At 43.8% G+C, this 22568-nt stretch overlaps 1 protein-coding gene across 1 annotated transcript in view; it reads left to right on the top strand.

Annotated features, from left to right (window-relative positions):
- pip5k1bb (phosphatidylinositol-4-phosphate 5-kinase, type I, beta b) overlaps nt 1-22568 on the top strand; it is a 33399-nt gene that overhangs the window by 7019 nt on the left and 3812 nt on the right. The window contains exons 2-12 of the mRNA XM_030416601.1: nt 4422-4527; nt 4617-4685; nt 5367-5497; nt 8380-8497; nt 11023-11175; nt 11439-11738; nt 18619-18821; nt 19223-19306; nt 20029-20077; nt 20162-20246; nt 21398-21556. Coding sequence (XP_030272461.1) covers nt 4617-4685; nt 5367-5497; nt 8380-8497; nt 11023-11175; nt 11439-11738; nt 18619-18821; nt 19223-19306; nt 20029-20077; nt 20162-20246; nt 21398-21556 — 1351 coding nt within the window. The 5' untranslated portion in view covers nt 4422-4527. The remainder of the gene's footprint in view (nt 1-4421; nt 4528-4616; nt 4686-5366; nt 5498-8379; nt 8498-11022; nt 11176-11438; nt 11739-18618; nt 18822-19222; nt 19307-20028; nt 20078-20161; nt 20247-21397; nt 21557-22568) is intronic.

Genomic DNA, 22568 nt, shown 5'->3' with positions numbered 1-22568 from the left:
GTAATAGCAAGTGTCAGTGTGACTACAGATTTTTTGTCTTGTTTAGACATATAGTGCACACACTCCTGCACACTTCTGTGCCACCTCTGCAGTGCTGCATAGTGCAGGCAGACACTACTCTGAAGCTGCATTGCAGCGTGTCCCTCAGAGGGATGATGAAAACAAACACACCTCCAGAGGATACAGTGAAATGTGGAACAGAACGCACCAAAACGATCCCAAATAATACCTGCCTTCTGCTTTACAGCTTTATTTGGCGCGGGGACCCACCAGGGAGAGAAAATACAGAGTGTGTGTATGTGTCTGTGTGGCTCTGTTTACAGGGCTCACAAGACCTTTATATTTGTGTTCATGTTAAACTGTGTGCACTTTATGTTCTGTTTGCTCTGTGTGTTTTTCTATTTGTTTGTTTAGGCAGTTTGAATTGGGTGGAACCAGAGCAGCGCTCCTGAATTGGGTGTGTTTTGCATTTTTGTGTCTTTAGGATAGACATGCAGTTATTTCCGTTCGACTGAACATTTTTTTGAGACAGTGATAGCCTCCTCTCCATCACCTTCAGTCTGTCTGCCACCCACAAAGCATTTTTTACTCCTCTGCTTGTCTCGCTAATTTGTCTACGAGAAAAACACAGTCACTCTTGAAATATCTACAGCAGCCAAGGGATAAATCAGACTGTTTTTCAGGTGGTGGATGACTACATATAACCTCATTTGTTATTGTCATTTATAGGACTGATCATTTCTGCTAGGCTAGCGGAGGAGAGCCCATGCCTTAGATTCATGATTCATGACAACATGACACATCTCACAGAAGCAACTATTTGACGCAGGATTAATAAGCCAATTATCTAATGGCGCTGACACACAAGTGTTTACACCAGATGACAAAAAGACAATGACTACATCCACACCACGTGCATTTTGGGAAATTTATGATCCTTTTTCATTTATGAGTTAACACTTTCGAGGTATTTGATCGTGTTGCCCTTGCCCTGAAGTTATATGCGAGTTATTTTGCTTGGGTCGTGTTTCTGTGAGCCATAGTCAAGGATCAGAGCAGTTAAGTTGATGAAGCCGATCCCCTGCAGGCCGAGCTAAGCTGACTCTGCATGCATCTTCTTGATTGTATCCATCCCAATCCAGATATCAGTCAGGGATTGTGAAGGTCATGAAAGCCCAGCAGTCCGGTCCTCGGCGCTCTGTGTTGCTTGGCTGCTATTGATTCTCCATTACGTCTCCAATCTGCTCCAGTAATCCAATATTATCTGGGGACTGAAGCAAAGCAGAGCAAAACCGAAGCTATATGTAGAATCTGTGTCCTGCTGATAGAGGCTATGGGAGCCTCCTTGAATATCTCTCAGCCCCGTTATGATCAGATTGTTTGAAAATGATCGTATCGCTTGCGTTTCCACTTTTGTTATTTGTAAATGATCTATGATTTCCGGAACAAGTGTGTAGCATGATCCATGACGGGTTGATTGATTGGTCTATTTCTTGCAGTCACTCTACCTTGCCTAATGAGACCAGTGAGGGAATATCACCACAACTTCTAAGACTTTTTTAGCAGTTCAGATGCATTAAATCTGTATTTTCCTTATACCAGATGGCCCATGTCTGCTCTCAGCAACATATTTCTCTTTGCCAGAACTGCTTGGCTACAGAGCAGCTATTTGACTTCCACGGGAGCTGACTGGCACCCTTGGCAATATCCCTGAAACCATGAAAGCCAGTGTTTGATCTGCGCTTGTGTGTTTGCTTGAAGGGTGGTAGAATTTCTGACAAGGGCGCGTTGACGCGTTGAACAACAGAGAGACTGATGGAGAGAAGAGCTAAGTCAGTGAGGTTTATTTATATAGCAGAAGCCGAAGATAAATTGAATGAAAAGTGTGTTGTGGACTAAGATGCGGTGTATCCACGCAGTCACAGAAAAGCAGTAGTAAGCTTGCGAAGAAGCTTTGACGCTGTAATAGTTTTGTCTCTGGCATTTGCACTGGGTGGTGGTCTGTGTACAGTAGTATGTGTTTGACATACAAGGCATGAAATGGAAAATTGACCCAGACTTTATTTTTCCACATTCCACTGAACATTTTCTCTGGTCCACGTTGTGTAGACACAGTGCTGCACCGTTTTTACCATGACAAATGATCTGGCTTGACTTTCACAAAAGGCACACAAGCAACCTACACCTCAGACTGTCTCCACCGGCCAGTTCCAAGTGGTTTTTATGCACATTTAGCCTTTCAAGTGCAAGTTTTCCTTTTTATTGATCAGTCGTCTCAGTTTACCCATTTGGTCCTCATCCAGACAACAAAACATCAACTATCCGTGAGAGGCATTGATTTGACAGGGATGCATTTTGTATTTGCAGCTCACAGTACTGTGAGTGTGACTTAGAGGGTATCATTTACACGTGTAACAGTTTTTGTACGCTCTCTTCTATACCTGATATACTCCTGTACGCCCGTGGTATTTGCAAAGGGAGTGTTGACAGTGGTAAGACCGACCGGCTGATTATGATCCATGCATCCATTTTCATCCGCGTGTCCAGCTGTCTGTCTGCCTCTCTTTTGTTGAGAGGTGAACAACAGACCTGCTGTTGTTAGCTGCAGCTGCGGGCCTCGCATGGAATGTTCTGGAAACAGTCTGTTGGAGCACCGGCTGGGTTGTGGGGTCAGGTGAGAGAGAGGGGGAGAGAGACAGAGAGGTCCAAACAACCCCTTCTAACACTGACACTCTGAACAGTTGAACAGGGAGCCAGACAGGCCAGCAGGCTCATTAACATTCCTCAGGTTCAGATACACGCTGCCAGTCGTACAGCAGAACGGCTCAGGTGTATCAAAGCCTCACTTAACAGCGGCGAAGAGAAGTATTCTGATTCCTTTCTAATGGCTACTGATTGTCAGCAGGATTTTATCATGTCTAGAGCAGTCCAGGTGACTGCTGCCTCGATTCCAGTCACACAAAGTCGCGCGACAAACATCATCTTCCCCTCCAGGATTAGTTTGCAAGATTTGTGTGACTACATATGTTTGTTTTCTGCCCTCAAAGGGAAACCAAAAAGAATGAATATTAGTTTAAATCCGATGGAGAGAGAATAAATAATACATAGACCCAAACAAAGATACATAATGTTGCCGTCTTTGAGAGGCGCTTCCAGTTTGAATGTGTCTGTATTGGTGTTGGGTCTATGTTTATAGCAACAGAAGAGCTGGTGCACAGATAAGGACCCAGTCTAGAGATAACACTGTCTGCTACATTCTTCTAATGTCTGAATCAGGGTGTGTGTCTGTGTGTTTTGTTAACATGTCTTCAATTCTCCTTTTGAAGACTATTTTTAAAACACGGCCACAACATATTTGCCGCGTTCGATAAGTAATATACCCTGCAGCACTGCAACACATTTTTTCTGCAGCTGGTCACAGAACTTTCGAAATAAAACTGTACTATTCTCAGTGCAGTAGATTCCGATTTGACGGGGACATGGTGGCTGGTCAAAGAGCAGGTGACTGGAGGATGCAAGCACTGATGAGGCAGAAAAACATTGCGCAATAGCCGTGGCTCTGAGACCTGCAGGTGCATTTATATGCAGGTGGAACGGCGACTGCAGACTTGCCAGAGCTTTTCAGACACAGTCCCAATTTTGTGTTGCTAATAAGCCTTCTCACTCCCGGCCTCTGTCCCTGTTGTACGCACTCATTCAGAAGACACGCACTGAGATGTGATAAGGACAAAGTAAGGAGGGAAAGGAACAAGAGTGATTGGAGGTTGTAGGGTAAAATTTGAGAGCATATAAGCAGAAGAGACAGACTGGTGTTCCCGTGGCTCAGTGATGACTGAGCTGGGCTGTGAGCTGTGCAGCGCCAGCAGGTCACTTTCAGCCCCGAGGATAAACCTCATTCATACACGCTCTGCAGCTCTGCTTCTTTACGAGGTGTTGTTTATCCGACACACACGCCTGGAATATGGAAGGAATTCTGAAAAGAAGTCAGAGATGAGGAGGAGGAGGAGGAAGGTGCCAGAAAATGTTTAAGTGTATTGTGATTTAAACATCCGCACAGCGCGACTTGTGAAGCGACAGCTGAACTGTCAAATCAGGATTGTATTGTTCTCCAAAACAAGACTCTAAACGAGAAGAGCTGGGATGGTTGTTACACACATACGTGAACACTTCATGAGTCATGATTAGTGACTGTCAGAGCAGAGTGCTCTTGCTGTAGGCCAGTTCAGTGAGTGGGTTCAGAATAGACTAAATTGCCTCTCCCATCAGGCGCAGATTACAGGAGAGTGATGACATTAAACTGGCCTCAAACTTATCGTAGCTGAAAAAGTAGTCTTCTGAGCAGCTTCGCCTGATGCCAAAGCTGTGAGTGTTGTTTTATCCCCATTTTACTATTGCGTAATAACAACTCTGTTCTCTTGCAGAGGATCCCCCCGGACAGATCCAAACCTCCTGATGTTTACTCGAGCTGACAATCAAGAGATGCTGCCCTGATCGTAGTTTGACGGGCACAGCTTTTCATTAAGCAAGGTACGTTTGTGCTATTGACTTTTTCTGTTTAAAATTGCGAATCACTGTCTCAATCGTTGTTTTGATTCAGTCCTTTGCATCTCTTTCAGATGTCAACCACAACAGAAAATGGGATGGGAGGGCCCTGGAGTACAAGCAGAGAGAAAACGTACAAAAAGGTAAAAAGTATGACTGCCCATATAACAGCCCTCACTGTGTTTGATTTTATTTGCCTCTTAAGGAAAATGCGAAACCGCTTCCATAACATTTATTTTGGAATGCTGCTGTTTAGAGGCAACAAGTCTGAAAGGTCTGTGCTTCTGACTCTGAGTCACATGAGTCCATAAATGTCCTTCTACAGCACATAATGTTCTGACCCTGCCAGGGCCAGCTGCCAGACATCAGTCAAGTGCTGGTCACACTGGTTTTCTTTCCTTTTTTTAAAAAACTTTGGAAGTCCCTGCTCATGGCAGCAGTCCTTACGATTTCACTGTTACGAGGCTGTCCACAGTGGCTTTACAGGGCAGTCGAATTAATTTCTTTGTGTAGAGTACTAGCATGTTTAATTTTTATGTTTAAACTGAGCTATACAAAAGTCATGGATTTTAATGTCACAATGTCTGGTCTGCCTGCCTGATTCTACCATCTTCAAGATGAATTGTAAATATAACTTTGAACTAGAGCCTGTAAATGAAACAGAAAACATTCACAGTGGGTGTCACTCTCTGGCTGGCCTATTTCTTTTTTGTTTTTCATTTGCTCAAACTTACACCCATTGGTGCATGTAGTGCGGATAGCCGTCACAATATGCCGTAACAGCCTGACTAATGGGATGTTTTCTCTTCTATTTTCCCATGTAGACCACGTCATCGGCCTTGAAGGGGGCCATTCAGCTTGGTATTGGTTATACAGTGGGCAACCTCACATCCAAGCCTGACAGAGATGTGCTTATGCAAGATTTCTATGTGGTGGAGAGCGTCTTTCTTCCCAGGTCAGTGCGGTGTAGTGCCAACCCACACAGTCATCAATCATACTTATGCTCACAGCCTCCGTACACAGCACGACATCTTCTATACTGTACACATATTTGAAAGCACTCAGTGGTTTTGCACATTGTCAACAAAGTAAGAGCCAGAATTTTGCAAAAGGCTCAAGGTTATTGGTCTAATAGCGCGAGTGAATCAGAGAGCTGCCTCATGAAAACAGATTATGTGTAGGTGGTAACATGCTGCTCTCTGGCTATGACAGTTTCCTGCCTCTGTAAAGTAAATGAATGGAAAGTGACTAAAGTCTGAGCTTTGCCTGTCTGCCTGCTCAAATATTATATGTCTGGGTCTTGTATTTAAAACATTTAAAGCTATTATTAATCGCGCTCAGTGGAAAACTGCAGGTGCTGGGTATCCAGTCCGCGAAAAAATGTGTGCTACCACAGACTACCGCCGTCATCACTTATCAACAAAGTGAATTTTGTGAGTCTAAGACGTGATGCAGGGATAAAACTATTCTAGTGGATAATCCTGCCAAGAACTGTGAAATCAGCTTACTGTGCGCCTCTTACTGCCACAGTGCAAAACATATGTCAGTGTGGGGCCGCTCCGTCATCTCAGGCTGCCTTCAGCTTTAATAAACATTTTATATAATCAAAAACTGACCCAGGAATTCTTTGAAAGTGTGACTCATGTATTCACAGGCACATTAGCACACAGTTGATGGTTTGACACGCACGGTATCTGTTTTTATTTCACACATTAGCACGTTTCTAACTAGCAGTAGATAATACAGTCAGGATTCTCATTATTTGATCTGAATGTGCTTTTTATGTCCTATCCTGGAAACAGAAGTTATTAAATGACAATCACTAGTCATTTTTCTCTTCTTTGGCCAAATACATGGATCCCCCATGCCAGTTTTTTAACTACGAGGCTTCAGGAAGAGAATTGGAGTCCTACCAGGAAATACTTTCGTTTACCTTTGAGATTCTGCACCAGGATATGCAAACTCAGTATTGTTTATGCAAAGCTGGTCTTAGCACGCACATTTACTGCCCTGCTCCCCAGCAACAGCCAAACATTACTCTTTGGCGTTGGCCCTACAGTGATGAGTGTTTAAAAACCCGCTGTAGCCTTGCTGAGACAGTGAAGTACAAAAGATGAAAACGAGCCTGTTATATCACCCTCAATCTGCACCCGGTGTCAAGTCATCTCAGAGAATGGTGACATGAAATGAAAGTTGAAGTCATTGTCAGGGCCAGTTTTTTTCCTTGGAGAAGCAAATTGAAAAAAAGAAAAGAAAAAGAAAAGAAAAGTCTACAGAAGAATGAAAAAAATTACACAAGACACACCAAACCAAACATTATCAGTGGGTAGGGAAAGTCTTACATCTGGCATCTGCCATAACCATTTCGCTTTATTCTTTCACTTTATCTAAGTGTTTCTTTGCTGTTCTCTAATAGCACATGAACACAAACCCATCTCTTGCTTGTCCCTGACGGAGCATCCTGAGAGAGCGGCTGAGTGATGGAGGCTGCTCTCCAATGCTTTTATTGCCTCCCTCCCTCCCTCTCACCACTCCTCAGCCTCTCTTCCTCCTCGGGTTGTTGCTCCTCTCAGGAGGTTTTTTCCACTGTTGTTTGTCCTGTCAGTCTAGTTTTAGATGACTGGAGATGTCGCAGATCACTTTGACTCCCACACACACACACGCACACACACACATACAGTTTTTTATTTCTCAGTGCATGTATCTCCGACAACCAGCGGTCATCTTTCAACAGGCAGATGCACTGACACACACGTACGCACGCGCGCGCACACGCACATGCACACATGCACACAGATGGCTGTCTGATTAAATCTAATGAAACATTTCCAGGTGCCGTTTGTTGCCAAACTGTTTTTCATGCGAGGCGTACGTTACCATCACGGACTGCCAGTCACTGATAACAGATCACTGTTGTCGCTCTCACACACTACACAGAGCAGTCAGATTTCATTGTATAGTAATCACAGGTATAGTGTTACACAGCACGGCCTGACTGTCGCTGTATCCCATTACCGAATATGGCACCAGCACAAAACAACAACACGGAAGCCTCTTTACCCAGAAAACCAGCCAAGGACTCAGAATTTAAACCAGATTTAGAGGTGCCCTGGAAAACAAAAAAACCTTTATTAACCTACTTCGTCTAGATTCAGGGTGAGTGTGACAGATTTCAGTGAGTTTATTTAACGTAAGACTCGACCACTGACTCATGCCTACTCCTACTCCTGCGTTGTGGTGTTCCGTCTGGACACAGGTTACAGAACAGTTGTTTTGTGTGTTGTTGTTCTTTGTTGGAGCCTGTCTGAGAATGTCAGGTCTCACGGTCCAGATGGAACAGCAAGAAATTCATCTCATTTTGTGTGTTTTGTTTTCATTTTTCATCTATTTGCTGTGCCCCTGCAGAGTCGAGGCTCATGTTTTGTGTATTGTTTGGACCCAGTAATCAGAGCCACCTTCAGTCTCCAGGCACAGAACTCTATACAGGCCGGTTTATCACCACAATGCTGGTTAATCTGGGTTCCCATAGATAATTTTACTGAAGCCTCTTCATGCTTGGGTGGAGCACATTACAAGGACCTACTGATACACTTAGTTGGAGTCAATAGCCTAGATACCCAGGCACAAAGATCAGGTGTTGTGCTTCACTTTGCCCATAGTGCTGCCTGCATGAGATACTAGGTTAGAATGAGTGACCGTGTTATGTGCAGTGACTCTGTTTCATTTGCATAATGTTAAAGTGTTTCTTTATCCCTCCTTATTTGAGTTAGTATATATAATGTACCTTTCTATGCTTTCTGTTTCCTGGCACGCTGGGTTCTTCATTGCACGTTTCAGTGAGGGAAGCAACCTGACCCCAGCACACCACTATCCTGACTTCCGCTTCAAGACCTACGCCCCGCTGGCCTTCCGCTACTTCAGGGATCTGTTCGGCATCAAACCGGATGACTACCTGGTAAGACTAAAGCCGAGACATAGCCATTCATTATCACCTTCACATTCTTATGAATGATTACCAATTCATTTGCAAAATGTCATGCTGGTGTGGGAGTACGGAGGAAGTGTCGAGGGTCAAATCAAATCAGACATACACAGTGGACGCTTAAAGTAAGACACTGTAGTTAGAATTCTCCCACGGTATGTTGGAGTTTTACCCTACAAAAAGTGAAATGAAAGAATGGTTTGACATTTTTGGATATATGTTTTCTCACAGGGGCTTCCTGAAGTTCACTTTGTGGAAAGGAAAACTTGAATCTGATCCATTCTGTTCCCTTGTTTCCGTACGTGCACCAGTCAAAAATACAAATAGAAAAACAACCGTTGCTCCAGTTACCATAAGACAATTGCCTGCTGGTTGTCTTTCACCTGAATTACTTCCCATTGACTGAGCGCTAATCTTCCACCTCAGTGCGTACCAAATGGTGACATAATTCAACGTGTATTTTATTGAGCTGTGGGCGGGAAATAACACGCCATCTGCGCAGGGGAAAGACAGGGTTGGAGGATGATGTCGTGGCAACAAGTTTGGGCGGTGAAGATATTGGAGGTAATGACTGAGCTAACAGAGCATGCCCTCATTGCAACGGCTCCAACCACCAGCTCCCAGTGCTGAATGAAATCAGCGGATGATTCTGTGATTTCCCAGCAGAATCAAAGAAAAACACAGAGTGAGAGATAGATGGAGAGAAGGAGGGAATGATGTTTTTGAAGAGATTCTGTCCCTGAAAAATATTCTCTGACGCCTAACGCTTAAACACCCCTGTCAAAGCCTTTATTTTTGTACCCCACGTGCCATCATGTGACTTGATTGAATTCACTACTTGCCAAAGAGTATACCTTTTATCATATCTATCCTTACTTAACACATACACATGGAACAAAATTAGATTTGGTGTAATCTTCTTTGGGCTTTATCATTAAATTACGCTGTTTTTCAATTTCTCTGTCTGCCTCCCACCCTTTTCAAAAACCCACCAGCTGCATTCTTGTTCTTGAATGCAAATGTGTTTCTGCGTAAGTGAAAGACAAAAAGGCTCTGGGAGAGAGACAGAGATGAAATGTAACTCCCAGGGAGTACAGGGAGGACGGCACAAGGCACTGCAGCTTAGAGGATGTACTCATGATTGATGTCCTTGAGGTGATGATGAATTCATTCAGACAGAAGCCACGCAGCAGAGCCTAATTAAAACCGAGAACACACGCGCGCAGTATCCTGAATGCAAATGCAATAAGCCTGTGCTGGTAACTCAACGTGACTGCAGACGGTCATCAGTGGGAGAGTCTCCGGAGAGGAAGAGCAGATGCCTCCAGTGTTTCTCCTCGGAACATGTTGCTCTTCTAATGAACTGATTAACATCTAAGCGTTCTCCTAAGACTGCCGCACTCACAGTCTCTTCCTCACACATTAAAGTGAAGGCTCTGGGTCCTTTCCACTTTTCTTTTTTCCAAGCGGCACAGGCAGTAATTGCTTCATATTACCCCTGTCTGAGGAGCTTACATTCCCGCTTGGCAAGAGCCTGCGGATCTCAGTGAAGTTTGGCAGACAGATGAATTCATGTGATCTTGATGTGGACTTTCTGCAAATGTTTTTTTGAACAATAAAAGTTATTGACATGCTGGTTGTGGAGGTTATGAGGCCACAAGTATGTGGACAATCATGTACTTTTGTGTGTCTGGTCTGGGCCCGTTTCTAATGGTATGGTCTTAACTCTTTGGTTCCAGCTGAAGCAAATCTCAACACTCCAGCATACAGCATGTAAGGGCATGTTTGATGGAGATGCACCAATCCCCTTTTCTAGTTCCAATCTGAATCCAACTGTTAGTACTATCTTAATGATGATGCTGACTACTCTGCTTTTGATTATTGGAATTATTATCAGAAAGGTAATCATAGCATTTCAAATAGTCTTGATTGTAATGTGTATTGGGGATATCTGTCCAAGACCTGATAAGTGATTACCTCAGTATTGGCACCCAGTATTGAGGCCCTTTCCTGTTTCAGCCCCACTGGCCTGAAAGGTGCCTTGATCCCGACCCCAGCCCACACTATGGGGATGAGCTGGTGCTGTCTCGCTCAAAATCAGTGTTGTAGTTCATTGATGTCCTTGTGGCTGAGCTGGAGCAAATCCCTGCAGCCAGGCTTCAAAATATATGGAAAGCCCTTCCAGTAGAGAGGAGGCTACTAATAGCAGCAGCGTATTTACGGTTATGGGATGACAAGTTCAGCAATTACAATGTAATGTGTGGGTGTACGCTTACTTTGTTTGTGTTCTCACATAATTGTTTGGCCAGACAATGTATGAAATCACAAAAGAAATTTATAAAGGCTTGTATTTGTACAGAAAACCTTATGCTCTTGTATCAGAAGAGGAACTGTAAATAACGTAAAGCCAGTGAATCTTTACTACAGTTTTCTTTTTCTTCCAGCAGTAACTAAACACAATGATGCTGATCCGGTTTGTTTATGTTTCCCTTTCTCAGTACTCCCTGGTAAATGAGCCTCTGATTGAGCTGACCAATCCGGGGGCCAGTGGCTCCCTCTTCTACCTAACCAGCGATGACGAGTTCATCATTAAAACCGTCCAGCACAAAGAGGCCAAGTTCCTCCAGAGATTGCTACCTGGATACTATATGGTGAGATACTAAGAGGTGCTTCATGAGGTCTGCCAGCACCTATTTTGGCTCCAACTTCCAATAGTTTAGACTGTAGAAGACACATTAGCCAAAAAAAAAAAAAAAACAGAGAAGAAAAACACTTGTTGTTGATCCACAAACACTGTAGGTATTCTGCAGCCACAAAAATACATAACAACATAATGTTGCCACTTAGATAATAGCAACAGACTCTTTCCTTTTAACTCACTGCATTTTGATGTAAGTTGTCTTTCACCCCGCAGAACCTGAACCAGAATCCACGCACGCTGCTGCCCAAGTTCTATGGACTGTACTGCATCCAGTCCGGAGGCATCAACATCCGACTGGTGGTGATGAACAATGTGCTGCCTCGCTCCGTCAAAATGCACTACAAATACGACCTGAAGGGATCCACCTACAAGAGACGAGCGTCCAGGAAAGAGAGAGAGAAGTCATGCCCGACCTACAAAGATCTGGACTTCCAGGACATGCACGAGGAAGGGCTTTACTTTGACACAGAGACGTACAACAATCTGATGAAGACCCTGCAGAGAGACTGCCGGGTAGGTTTGGTTTTAACAGCGCGTGGAGCAAGTGATTGTGTATGTGTGATCAGACTTGCCTCTGTCTGTTCTTTGGACTGGCTTTGAAGTGGCAGTCATCCCCCAACAGGAAAGTCACTATTATACCACGACAGGAAGCTGTACGACAAACGAGGAAGTCTTGAATCAGGTGCTTTTTGTTTCACTAGTAGAATAATTTCCTTCAAAAGGCCCTTTCTGTGCTAAAAATGTTTCCCCCTGCGTGCAGCAAAGCCCCTCATGGACATTATGTCATGTGCCATATCAGGACTGAGAGCAGATTGCTTTGAACTTGGGAATTCACTGGAGTGTAGGGACATAGCTGTTGAAGGGTGCCATTGACCTCGCATTCTTATAACTGATTATGGAAGCTAAAACACATAATAAGCATGAGTGAACCACATCGTGTAGTGGTTACGGACAGTCTGTGTGCATCTCAGATGGGACAAAATGTTTTGAGAAGGACATTTTTCCATGTGTTAGCCGGTGGAACCACAGTGAGTGTTTTCCACTGTGTGTTCAGCCTGAGCTTTCAGTTTGCCCGGGCTTTGTTCTCCCCGTCTCTGCGCTGCTATGTTTCACTACATGACAGCTCTCCAAACACTGAATGTGATTAAGACATGATCCTGGTAGCGTGAGCGACTCGGAGCTCGATCCGAAGATAGTCTTTTCGATCTGAGGGCTCGCATTCTTCTCCATTTTAACGCAGGGGCAAGGAGACGGTTGAAGGGGGATCGGTGGTGCTTAACACGAGACATGAAACAGATAACAGTATACAAAGTTAGTGTGAAGTCTGGAATAGCCCTGCCACTTGAATTTCAAATAAGTTTTGTCTACTCATGTCAGTAGTGGAAGAAGTATTTGACTCCTTTACTTGAGTAAAAGTAGCAATACCACACTGTGAAAGTAATCCACTACAAGTAAAAGTCCTACATTCAAAATCTAACTTAAATACAAGTATGTAAGTTTTATCAGTATTTTTCTTAAGGTATTGAAAGTAAAATTTGTCATTGTGCAGTTGATATGAAAAAATACAATCTAAAATGTAGGTTGTAACCAAAGCTGTCAGACAAATGAATTGGAGTACAAAACATGCCTGCTGAGATATAGTGGAGTATAAGCATAAAGTCACATCAAATGGTAAAAATCAGGTAAAATACCTCAAATTTGTACTTGACTACAGTACTTGGGTAAATGCACTTAGTTAGAAACCACCAGTGATCAAGATTACATCATTGTTAGAGAATGTTTTGGTGGAGACAGGCTAGGGTTTGTAAACCACAGCTGCAGACAAAGAACAAGCCTGCAGGCTTTAAAAAGGCCAGAACTAGAACCAGAACACAACAGCTGAATTGCTGATTTGCTGATTCTGCTTCCTCTTAAATAACAACATCTGATTAGGGTGCGTCACAGAATTATTTGCTAGAAGTGTAAAAAAAAAAAAAAACACACAGATGGACTGATAAACAGTGAAACTGTACATACAAACTGTATATACAATAATTATTTTGGTTCCCCGGCTAACTTAATATATATTTGTGCAGTGACATTTGTACCTTGTTGTTCTCCACTTGGACAAGGTTGAAATGCCTTGTGGGATAGCTTTTTGAGTGATAACAATGTGGCCCCCAGACACTGATTTAACCCTCATAGTGGCTGGTTAATGATGGGCCTAAGCCTCCTGAGTTGTAATCCCATTTGTTCTGCTTGACATACAGTACCTACACACATACACCCACACACACACACACACACACACACGCACACACACAGCTCCTGCATGGGGTCCACACTCTGAAATTCAACCTGGAATCTGACCAGGATGTTACTGTAGTAGTGGATCGGTGTATCAGATGAGAAAGAAAGATTTCCTGCCAGACATCCTGCTGGGGCCGGCCAACCTGCCAGACCTGGCGACCCTGAATTGCACTATTAAGCTAACAACTTAATGACTTCCATCACACCAGCTTCAGCTTAAATGTTTCATTTTGTATTATGTCAGAACAGAGGAACCTTGATGCAAAGGTGATTGATGGCACATGGAGTGGGGTTAGCGGTAATGAGCAGTGTGATGCTGCAGGTATATATTTAGTTTAGTAACAGAGCACTCTCTCTTCTTTTTTTCCTTAACTTTTCTACTCTCCGCTCTCCTCCCTTTGTGTGTTATCGAAAAGCAAATTCCACTCAATACTAGGTCCACACAGTTAATCAAATTATAATAGAAAAACTCAATCTGGCAAAGTGCAAGTACCCTAATTGCAAGAAGCTGCAGTTGTTTTCGATAAAGGTAAAATTTGCGACAAAACAGCATTAAAATGATGTAATGTTGAGCTGCAAAGGTCACATCATTCGGATTTTAATATGTTCTTTTCAGTTTAAATGAAAATTGTGATGCAAAAAAGATCATCCTCACTAGTGAATTAAATCGCAATCACAATATCTGTCAAAATATTCACAGTGTGATGAGGGTTTTTTGACCATATCGTGCAGCCCTACTCTACACATGAAATGGCGTGACTGTAAGTAAAAGTAAATAAGATTGTGGTTTAGTGGCGCCCTTTTTGGGAAAGCGGAGAATCCTTCCAGGAAACGCGTGTAAACGGGTGTGAACAGCTGTTGCTTTTACACCTTTTATGTTCAACGGTATGTCATTCGCAGGTTTATGAGCGAACCTGGGTCTTGTGATGCTGGGTTAAGTAAATTCACCAGAAATTCAGAGGACCTTCAAGTGATCTCGTTAGGTTACGGCCCCCTTCTCATCATCATTAACCAATATGCTGACTCGGCGCGCGTCCTCTATTCTGTCCTCTCGTATGTTTTCTCAACAGATTGCAGCCAGAGTGACATCCTCCCCTTTTGCTAAGTCAGTGCTTCTTTAATCTCGTGGCACATTTACAACTTTGCCCAAATGCATCAAACACATGCACTGTCTGCCTGCTAAGTGTGCATATACAGCCCATTCCACGGCATTTATTGTACGTGTACAGTATATAATGTGCTGTGCGTCTGTATTACGGAAGTGTGACTGTTTAGCAGCAGCGGTTAGAGACCCTGCGCTGTGCAGTTTGTTATTGTCACGGCTTCCTGAGCTCGCCTCCTGAGCGGGAAGCAAAATGCCCCCTAAGCAAAATTACAGTCCATTTCCATGAGTAAGCAGCTAACCCCATCACACCAGGAGGGGCTGCGGACCAAAACACAGAAGAGGGGTCGGCAGAAGCCAAGCAACGGGGGGTGAGGGGCGTGTAGGGAATGAGGAACTGGAATGGGATTGTTGTGTGAGGCCTCTGAAAAAAAAAAAAACAGTTTTCTCTTTGCTGGGAGTTTTGTGAATTATGTTTTGTGAAACGTTGGAGGTCAGAGTTGACCTGAAGCAGAAAGCAGAGCGACGTGACAAAGAGGACAGGCAGCGTGTTTAAGGGAATCATATATTTCTTCCGTGTGGCACTATTCTGGGGAAATGCAGGGTGTGCTTTCTTCCTTGTAAGTCGACTCTCCGTTACTCTGCAGCTCCCCTGATACTCCCCCAAACGAAACAATACCAGGCATTAATAATTCATATTGAACTCTACTGTACAGAGAGAGTGAGACAGAGGGTGTATTGTAGCGTGAGTTAGTGTCGGTACCGTTCTGCTGGTGGCTGTGTGTGTTCGCGATTTGAATCAAAGGCGAGCATCGTGTTTCTGTTGCATATCACTGACTTCGCAGCAGCTGTCTGTGAGACAAACATGGTGAGGATAGCGATGACAAATGTCGAGTTGCTCAGACAGTTTTGTTCTCAGCACGTTTGACAGCCAGGACGTCGTCGCCCAGGCAAAATGACATCCACGTACTGTCTCAGTCCTGTTTTTAGAGGTGGTGGTCCCTTCATTTCACGTGTGAACAACTGCAGAAATAATGATTGAGACAATGTAGGCATGCATTCTTGGACTCTGGACAATAATGGGTTGCTTAGCAGCCAGCGTAGCCAGTCATAATGGGCCATTTACTGTATGGTTTCCCCTCTTCTCAGCCATGTGATCCTGTGACAACAATGGCTTCTCTCACTGTCAGCTGCAGAAAACCAAGGACCTTGCAGTCAGAAGTAGGCTTCAATAGGATCCTTAATACTCCTACACAAGTTGAGGGTTGCAACTAATGATTATATCGATTCCATATAGATTAATCATTTTCTCTATTAATGTATTTATTGCTATGTTTATAAAATGTCAGCAAATGGTGAAAAAGGCCCATCAAAAGATCCCAGAGTCCATGGTGATGTGTTCAGGTGTCTGATTTTGTCCCACTCATAGTTAAAAATCAAAGATATAACGTTTACTGTTAAAGAAAATATTTGACATTTGAGAAGCTAACACCAGGAAATTGTTGCTCGGGAAATTAATCAAATTATTTGATAATCAAAATCATTGCAGATTATATGAATAATGTAACAGGGAACATTACAGTAATGATACTGTAATGTTCCCAATTTCCACCTTGGAGTTCAATCAAATACGGCTGATTTTGATTGTAATAATTGCAGCTATACCTAGGTCATCGGAGAACTCTATAAGTTAGAATGATCAAACGTGAAATGGTGCACACATTCATAATGTCTCTGGTATTATCGTCGGGTCTCCAGTTTAATAGTGTTCCTACAGGCTGATGTAATATGATACAATAATCCTGCAATAAACTCTTAAGCTTAAAAGTGATTTGAGGCTTGAATTGTTGTAATTACATTATTGCAAGAGGTTTTATTTTTGTTTTAATCAGAAATGGAAGACGCTGAAGTCTAGAGCCGCTCAACTTAAAGTAAAGACTGTCACCAGTTACTTCAGTTTGCCTTTACAAGTGTGAATAAATAACATTAGAGGCCTCATGTCCCTGAATCTAATATGTTGTGTCATGAATGACAGATGCATACTTTTGCAGAAACATTCCTGGGACTGTAACTTGACTCAGCGTCAGGGTGAGACTGACCAGACAGATTTCATAGTGAAAGTTCCTTGTTCCTTGTTCTAATGTTTGAGCTTCACTGTGTATGTAAATCAGAGATTTTCATAGAATTTTTAGGGAAGGAGGACTAAGTGCCATTTTAAGGATTTCCATGTGCTAATTATACTTGTTTCCTGCAACAAAAAAACAACATGTCAGAATTTTTTTATGTATGCCTTAGTTAATAGGGGATTTTTGAGAAAGCTCGCAGCATATTAGCGTCACTATAAAGTGGGGCACGCCTGCGAGCCCTGTGGGGAGCTCTACAGCCCTACTGGCACAGAGATAGGTGGGCGGAGGAGTGCTCCAGGGTGGAATATGCTGAGAAACATCACAGACTTGTTAAAGATCAGGGGGATGCTGTGACAAAGCTCGCTTCCTACATGAATGTTAGGATTAACCTAACCCATTCACTGTGAGGAAACCGAGCCGTGTTTGAAATGATAGCGGAGGGCAGGTTGCTCAGAGGAGGCACCCAAACACTTGGCTGTTATACCTCTAAGAATCAGTGATGTTCCACTCGCTAACTGGTATTCTCCTGTACGCACAAACGGCATTTTGCACAAACCACCATAGAGACTGTTTTCCTTCTGCTGTGACAGTTTTATTGTTTGCCTGGGAAAGTTGGAGCCGGGACACACAGTATTGGCCTTCTGTAGGCCGCCTGGTGTGCATTGCTCCATTCAAAATGGCTGCTGCTTGAATAGGCTGGGGGAGTTGAAGTGAAGGGATGCAAATCGTCGATATGGAAAGAGGCAAAGCTCAGACAAAAGCCCCAGTGTTTGTTTGAGTCAGTCATTAAGTCTATTCTGTGCGTGTGTGTGTTTGAATATGAGCATGTGTGACTATGACATTATACATCAGCAGTTTCCATTACAGATGCAAACTGGATATACAGCCAACACTAATAATGTCTTGTTTGAGCGTGCTTATTCAAAGAAAGATAAGATGGAGTTGTAGGTCAACTGCAGAACACTATTTGTCTCACAGTCTTCATAAAAATGGTCGGCGTTTCCTAGATTCTGGGTCATAGCTCTCTCTGATTGTATCAGGAGTTTTTTTTTTTTATTTCTTTATAGCTTCCAATCCTATTAGGCTTAGGACGGTGTTATTTATGGAGTGTAAGTGAGAATGCCCCCAACTCTAATGATAAGCTTTTCATCAGGCTTAGTCACTATGTGGTGTTTTGGGAAATTTCTTTTCAAGTCTGACTTTCTTTGTGGCTTTTCAACAACTGAAGAATTTTTTTGAGAGGAGCTTTATTGAGTTACGCAACTTTTTTGATTCTTCCTCTCTTACTGAAGGCAAGTGAGTGAGTTGTCTTTCTTTATGACAACTCTTTTTCTCCACCACCCCCTTTTGAATAAATTATTCAAGTCAGAATTATAGCTTTTTTCCAAGTCTAGGTCGTAAAATAAGCTGTCTACCTGGCAGTGACCCCTATTCCATTCTTGGATCAAGCTCCTGCCTCTCTCTCTCTACCCTTTTTCTTGCCATGACTGCTTTATTCAAGCATGCAGTCTCAGAGGCTCTGGGAAACTGGGCGAAAGGCTCCTCAGACAGGTCAATGTGTAACACCTGGCTCACTGAGGAGAAACACCTTGTTTGTTTAGCTCGAAACTGGTTTAAACAGAGATTTTCTTTTGCAAGCTCAAAGTCTTTGAGGCACTGAAGTGTGCTGGGAGGGGGGGAAAAAAGTGTGTTTTTTCAAAACGTTTCATAATGATGCTGTGTTTACGGTCAGGGAGCTGACGGTGAGGTATCCAGTCAAGGGAAATAATCCCTTTGGTTTTCAAAGAGTTCAAAGAAAATGTGAAATTTCCAGTTTATTACAATGCGTTGTGTGTCACTGAGCACTCATCACTGCCCCTCTTGTAACCTGCTATAGGTGCTGGAGAGCTTTAAGATCATGGACTACAGCCTACTGTTGGGTGTGCACGTCCTGGACCAGAGCCAGAGAGATGGGGGTGAGCCAGGCCAGGCAGGGGGGGACGGGAGGAGACCTGTGGGTCAGAGGGTGCTTTACTCCACTGCCATGGAGTCCATCCAGGGAGACGGCAAGGCCGCTGAAGCCCTCACCACAGACGACACGTGAGTCGGCCCGGCTGGGGGAAAACACATATTATGCACACGTATTTGGGCATACACACTCTGCCTCTGTCTGTCTGTCTGTCTGTCTGTCTGTCTCTTAATCTCCACATTTTCTCCCCCGGACACAGTTACACAACCGTGCTCATACCTCTCACAGGACACTTGAGCAGTGTACACACATTCAGGCTCTAATATAACCATGGCTACACAAATACAAACACGCCACTGTTCTGCCTATTTACAGCCATACACGTGAATGTAAATACTGTAAGTGCCTCTTTTACAAACATTAAGTAAAACTGTATCGGTGCGATGCCTTTATTTGAACAGGGTTTCAAACATAGCAGAAGATGAACAGAAGCCTTTCTCTGACAGCTGCTGTGTTCTGACTCTGTTTTTAGGATGGGGGGCATCCCCGCCAAAACACACAAAGAAGAAAAGCTGCTCATCTTCCTGGGTATCATAGACATTCTGCAGTCCTACAGGTACCGATCTTTATGAGACTGTATAAAACTGCCATTTTATTCTTTTTTTATCCATTGACATCCAGGGCCATGAATCCCATTTAGATCTGCCAGTAGAGGTGTGACAGTTCAAAGGGAACGTGCCTGAATAGCTAAGGACTCAGTGTAATAGCCTGGTTTGACTCTTGGAGTAACTGCTCGCGTTCGACAAGACCTCTTGATGTTGAATTATCACTCTACATGGACGGAGAGAGGTACAAGCCATTTTATCACACTCCTCAAAGGACTCAAGTCTTTTTTTCTCTATCCAACGCGAATTTAAGTGGGCACAGCGGTCTATCAGTCTTCTTTATTTACGCATTGATTTTTTTGTCGGGTAACAGAGCAGGAAGACTTTTGGCTTATCGGCTTTTCAAACTTGTGGAAACGTAAAAGCATCGCATACGTCTTTGTCAGCCCTCTTGGTCGAGGCCCTACGAATGCACACAGAGTGAGTAAGGTGAGATCGGGTCAGGGAGAAAGGGCGAACGGACTGAATTTCCACTTATCCTGCCTTATTTCTGGTGGCTTACAACATTATATAATTCAAAATGTTCATGTGTTTTCTGCTTAGTAGCTGAAAAATAGACTTAGCTTGTGTTGCGCCATGCAGGAAAAGGGGAACATCTTAGATTTGATCAAGCATAAAGGGGAAAGTTTTGGGGCAAGCGGATACATATCTGACAAGTTTTGTTTCTCCCCAGGTTCATTAAAAAGTTGGAACATTCGTGGAAAGCCCTGGTGTACGATGGTGTAAGTCGAACCTGACACCGCTGCCTTTATGAATGAGCCTTTCATGTGGCGACATACTCTAACAGCCCCTCTGCCTGTCCGCAGGACTCCGTTTCAGTGCACCGGCCCGGGTTTTACGCCAGCCGCTTCCTCAAGTTCATGAGCACGCGGGTCTTCAGGAAGAATCAGCGTAAGTGTGCAGGTTCAGCATCGTCACACACACACACACACACACACACACACACGAGGTTTGAAGAAGCTCACATGCAGAAAAAAAGCAAACAAAGGGATGGGGCAGCAATGGGAAGTAGGAAATCCTGTCTTGATAAGAAGAGCCACTCCGTAGGGGTTTTTTATTGTGTGTTGCTAGGCACCTGTGTGTCACTGTTACATTATTAGATTAGCGGTAATTCACTTGTTACAATAAGTGGGAATATTGTTTCCTTGTATGACTTCCTGATCATCCAAAGTATTTTATTCTCTTTGCTGTAATCGTATTCTGTGGTTACCTGTTGTATGCGCATTTGCACAATTCATTTTGTGTAGAAATGTGAGCTATGAATTGAACTGTCGGATTAAAGAACACTCTTTTGTCCTCTGAAATGAAGGACCTCGCGTCGGTTGCGCGTAAGCAATCATGTGGCTAGGGTCATTCAAAACAGATTGAATTTGTTGCCTGGCAATCGCGAAACAGAAGAGCACAGTCACAAACCACCGAGGTGGATGAAAACAGGTCGATAACGAGTCCTGGAAGCAAGGATGACGTCGGTTGCCATTTTAAACCCTGCAGAAATCAGGCAGGCGGAGCTGATTGATGTGTGAGGGAATGATTGATCCTCAGTTCAACGCTCAAACCATTTCATCCGCACGGCCTAGGTAAAGCCAGGAACCCGTTTTGGAACTTCACATTCACATCAAATATAGTAAAGATGTTATGCAACCATGCGGGACCCCCCTGTGGAAATGAACATGGCTGAGGCAGAGATTTGAGGATTTAGCAATGCTATTAACCATCGCCAAGTCCCGTCAGAGGGAGATGACAGGAAAAGGATTTAATTTCATGCCCTGCTTGGGAGGCAGAATAAGGATGGCTTAGGGGACACTTGTGCAATCGTCATTGTGCCGTTAACAGTTAAATGACTTTGCTAATTTTGGAGGCAGAGCTTTGGAGTTTCATTGTGTTTGAACACTGCTTCAATCAGGATAATGGCCTCTTTCAACCATCTCCTCCAATTATCTCCTCCTCTTACTCTTTCTGCTCCCGCTTCCCTGAATCTCTGTCCCTCTCTCTTTTTCCCTTTCTTTCCCTCGCTTGCACGCTCCTTTTTTTTCGCTCGGCAGCATTTCGATTCTCTCCTTCAAAGAGGACCCGCACTTCCATACCGGCTCTGAAGTCGTCCTCACAGGAGATCCTTTCATCGCAGGCGGATGAGAGGAACGCAGAGGACAGGAGGGACAGGCTGGGAGGAGCCTGCAGTCTGGCCAGTCTGGATGGACAAGGTACACAAAACTTTGTTGGACAACCTCACTCTTACCGTGACCTCTTTCCTCATGGTTTGCAAGACGGTGTATCTTGGATGCTTGATAACACTCAGGGATGTTCACAGAAGTAAACTGTGTCCTAATCTGACAGTTCAACCGCAGACATTGAAAAACTATCTTTTGGATTAGGTCTTAAAAACGTTGTCCTCTCCTCACTTGCGTGGGAGGAAGCTGTCACTGCTTGATACAGTGTTTTGCCTTGATGGAAAGAAAACAGGTGACGTTGTGAGCCGCAGCTTTGATACAGAAGCGGCACGTGTGTGTGTGTCCATGCGGGAAGAAGCGATGTGTAGTTTTAGCTGTCATCTTCACCGACCCCCGGTCTCGCTCTACCTCGTGATCGCAATCTGACCCCCCAGTACGTGAAGGTATTTGATTCAGGTGTTTGAGGAAAGGTGAAAGTGTCCGTAGCAAAGAACACGTTTCGCAGCAGCGTTTGACCTTTGTGTTTAATGTGTTGTCACACCGGAAGCAACAAGGGCGTTGGCCTCCATGTGGAGCGGAAAGAGAAGTCCTAGTGTCCTCTTTCTCTTGACGGCCGAGCGCTCGCCCACTGAGGTCTGTGACAATGATGCAACATACTCTAAGGCAATTTGGACAGTTACCCTTCCTGACTCCCTTTACGGGAACCAAATCAGTCTCAAAGTGGACTGAGCAAATCTTGCGTGAGGTTGACAGAGAGAAATATGTGACTTTCAGTGGAACCGTGTAATCAATTGGATCAAATCAAATTGTCACGCCTTGCCTTGTCTCAGTCGTTAAACTCTGAGGTGTACACAAGAATGACTTTCCCCTTTCCTCCTGTGGATGATCCACCGCCAAAGCTTGATCATATAGACTAATTGGCTCCGTTACTGGGGAACGCCACTAACGTTACAAACAACATTAAATGTACTCATCAAAAAAAGTTGTCAGAAGTCCCGGGAAGTCTCTTCGCAGCCTGGGCCTCGAGGTGAGAAATACTAGAATA

The sequence above is a fragment of the Sparus aurata genome, chromosome 5 (genome assembly GCF_900880675.1).
Source record: "Sparus aurata chromosome 5, fSpaAur1.1, whole genome shotgun sequence".
Taxonomy (NCBI): domain Eukaryota; kingdom Metazoa; phylum Chordata; class Actinopteri; order Spariformes; family Sparidae; genus Sparus; species Sparus aurata.
The sequence above is the reverse complement of the archived record's forward strand: the minus strand, read 5'-3'. Positions and strand labels throughout refer to the sequence as shown.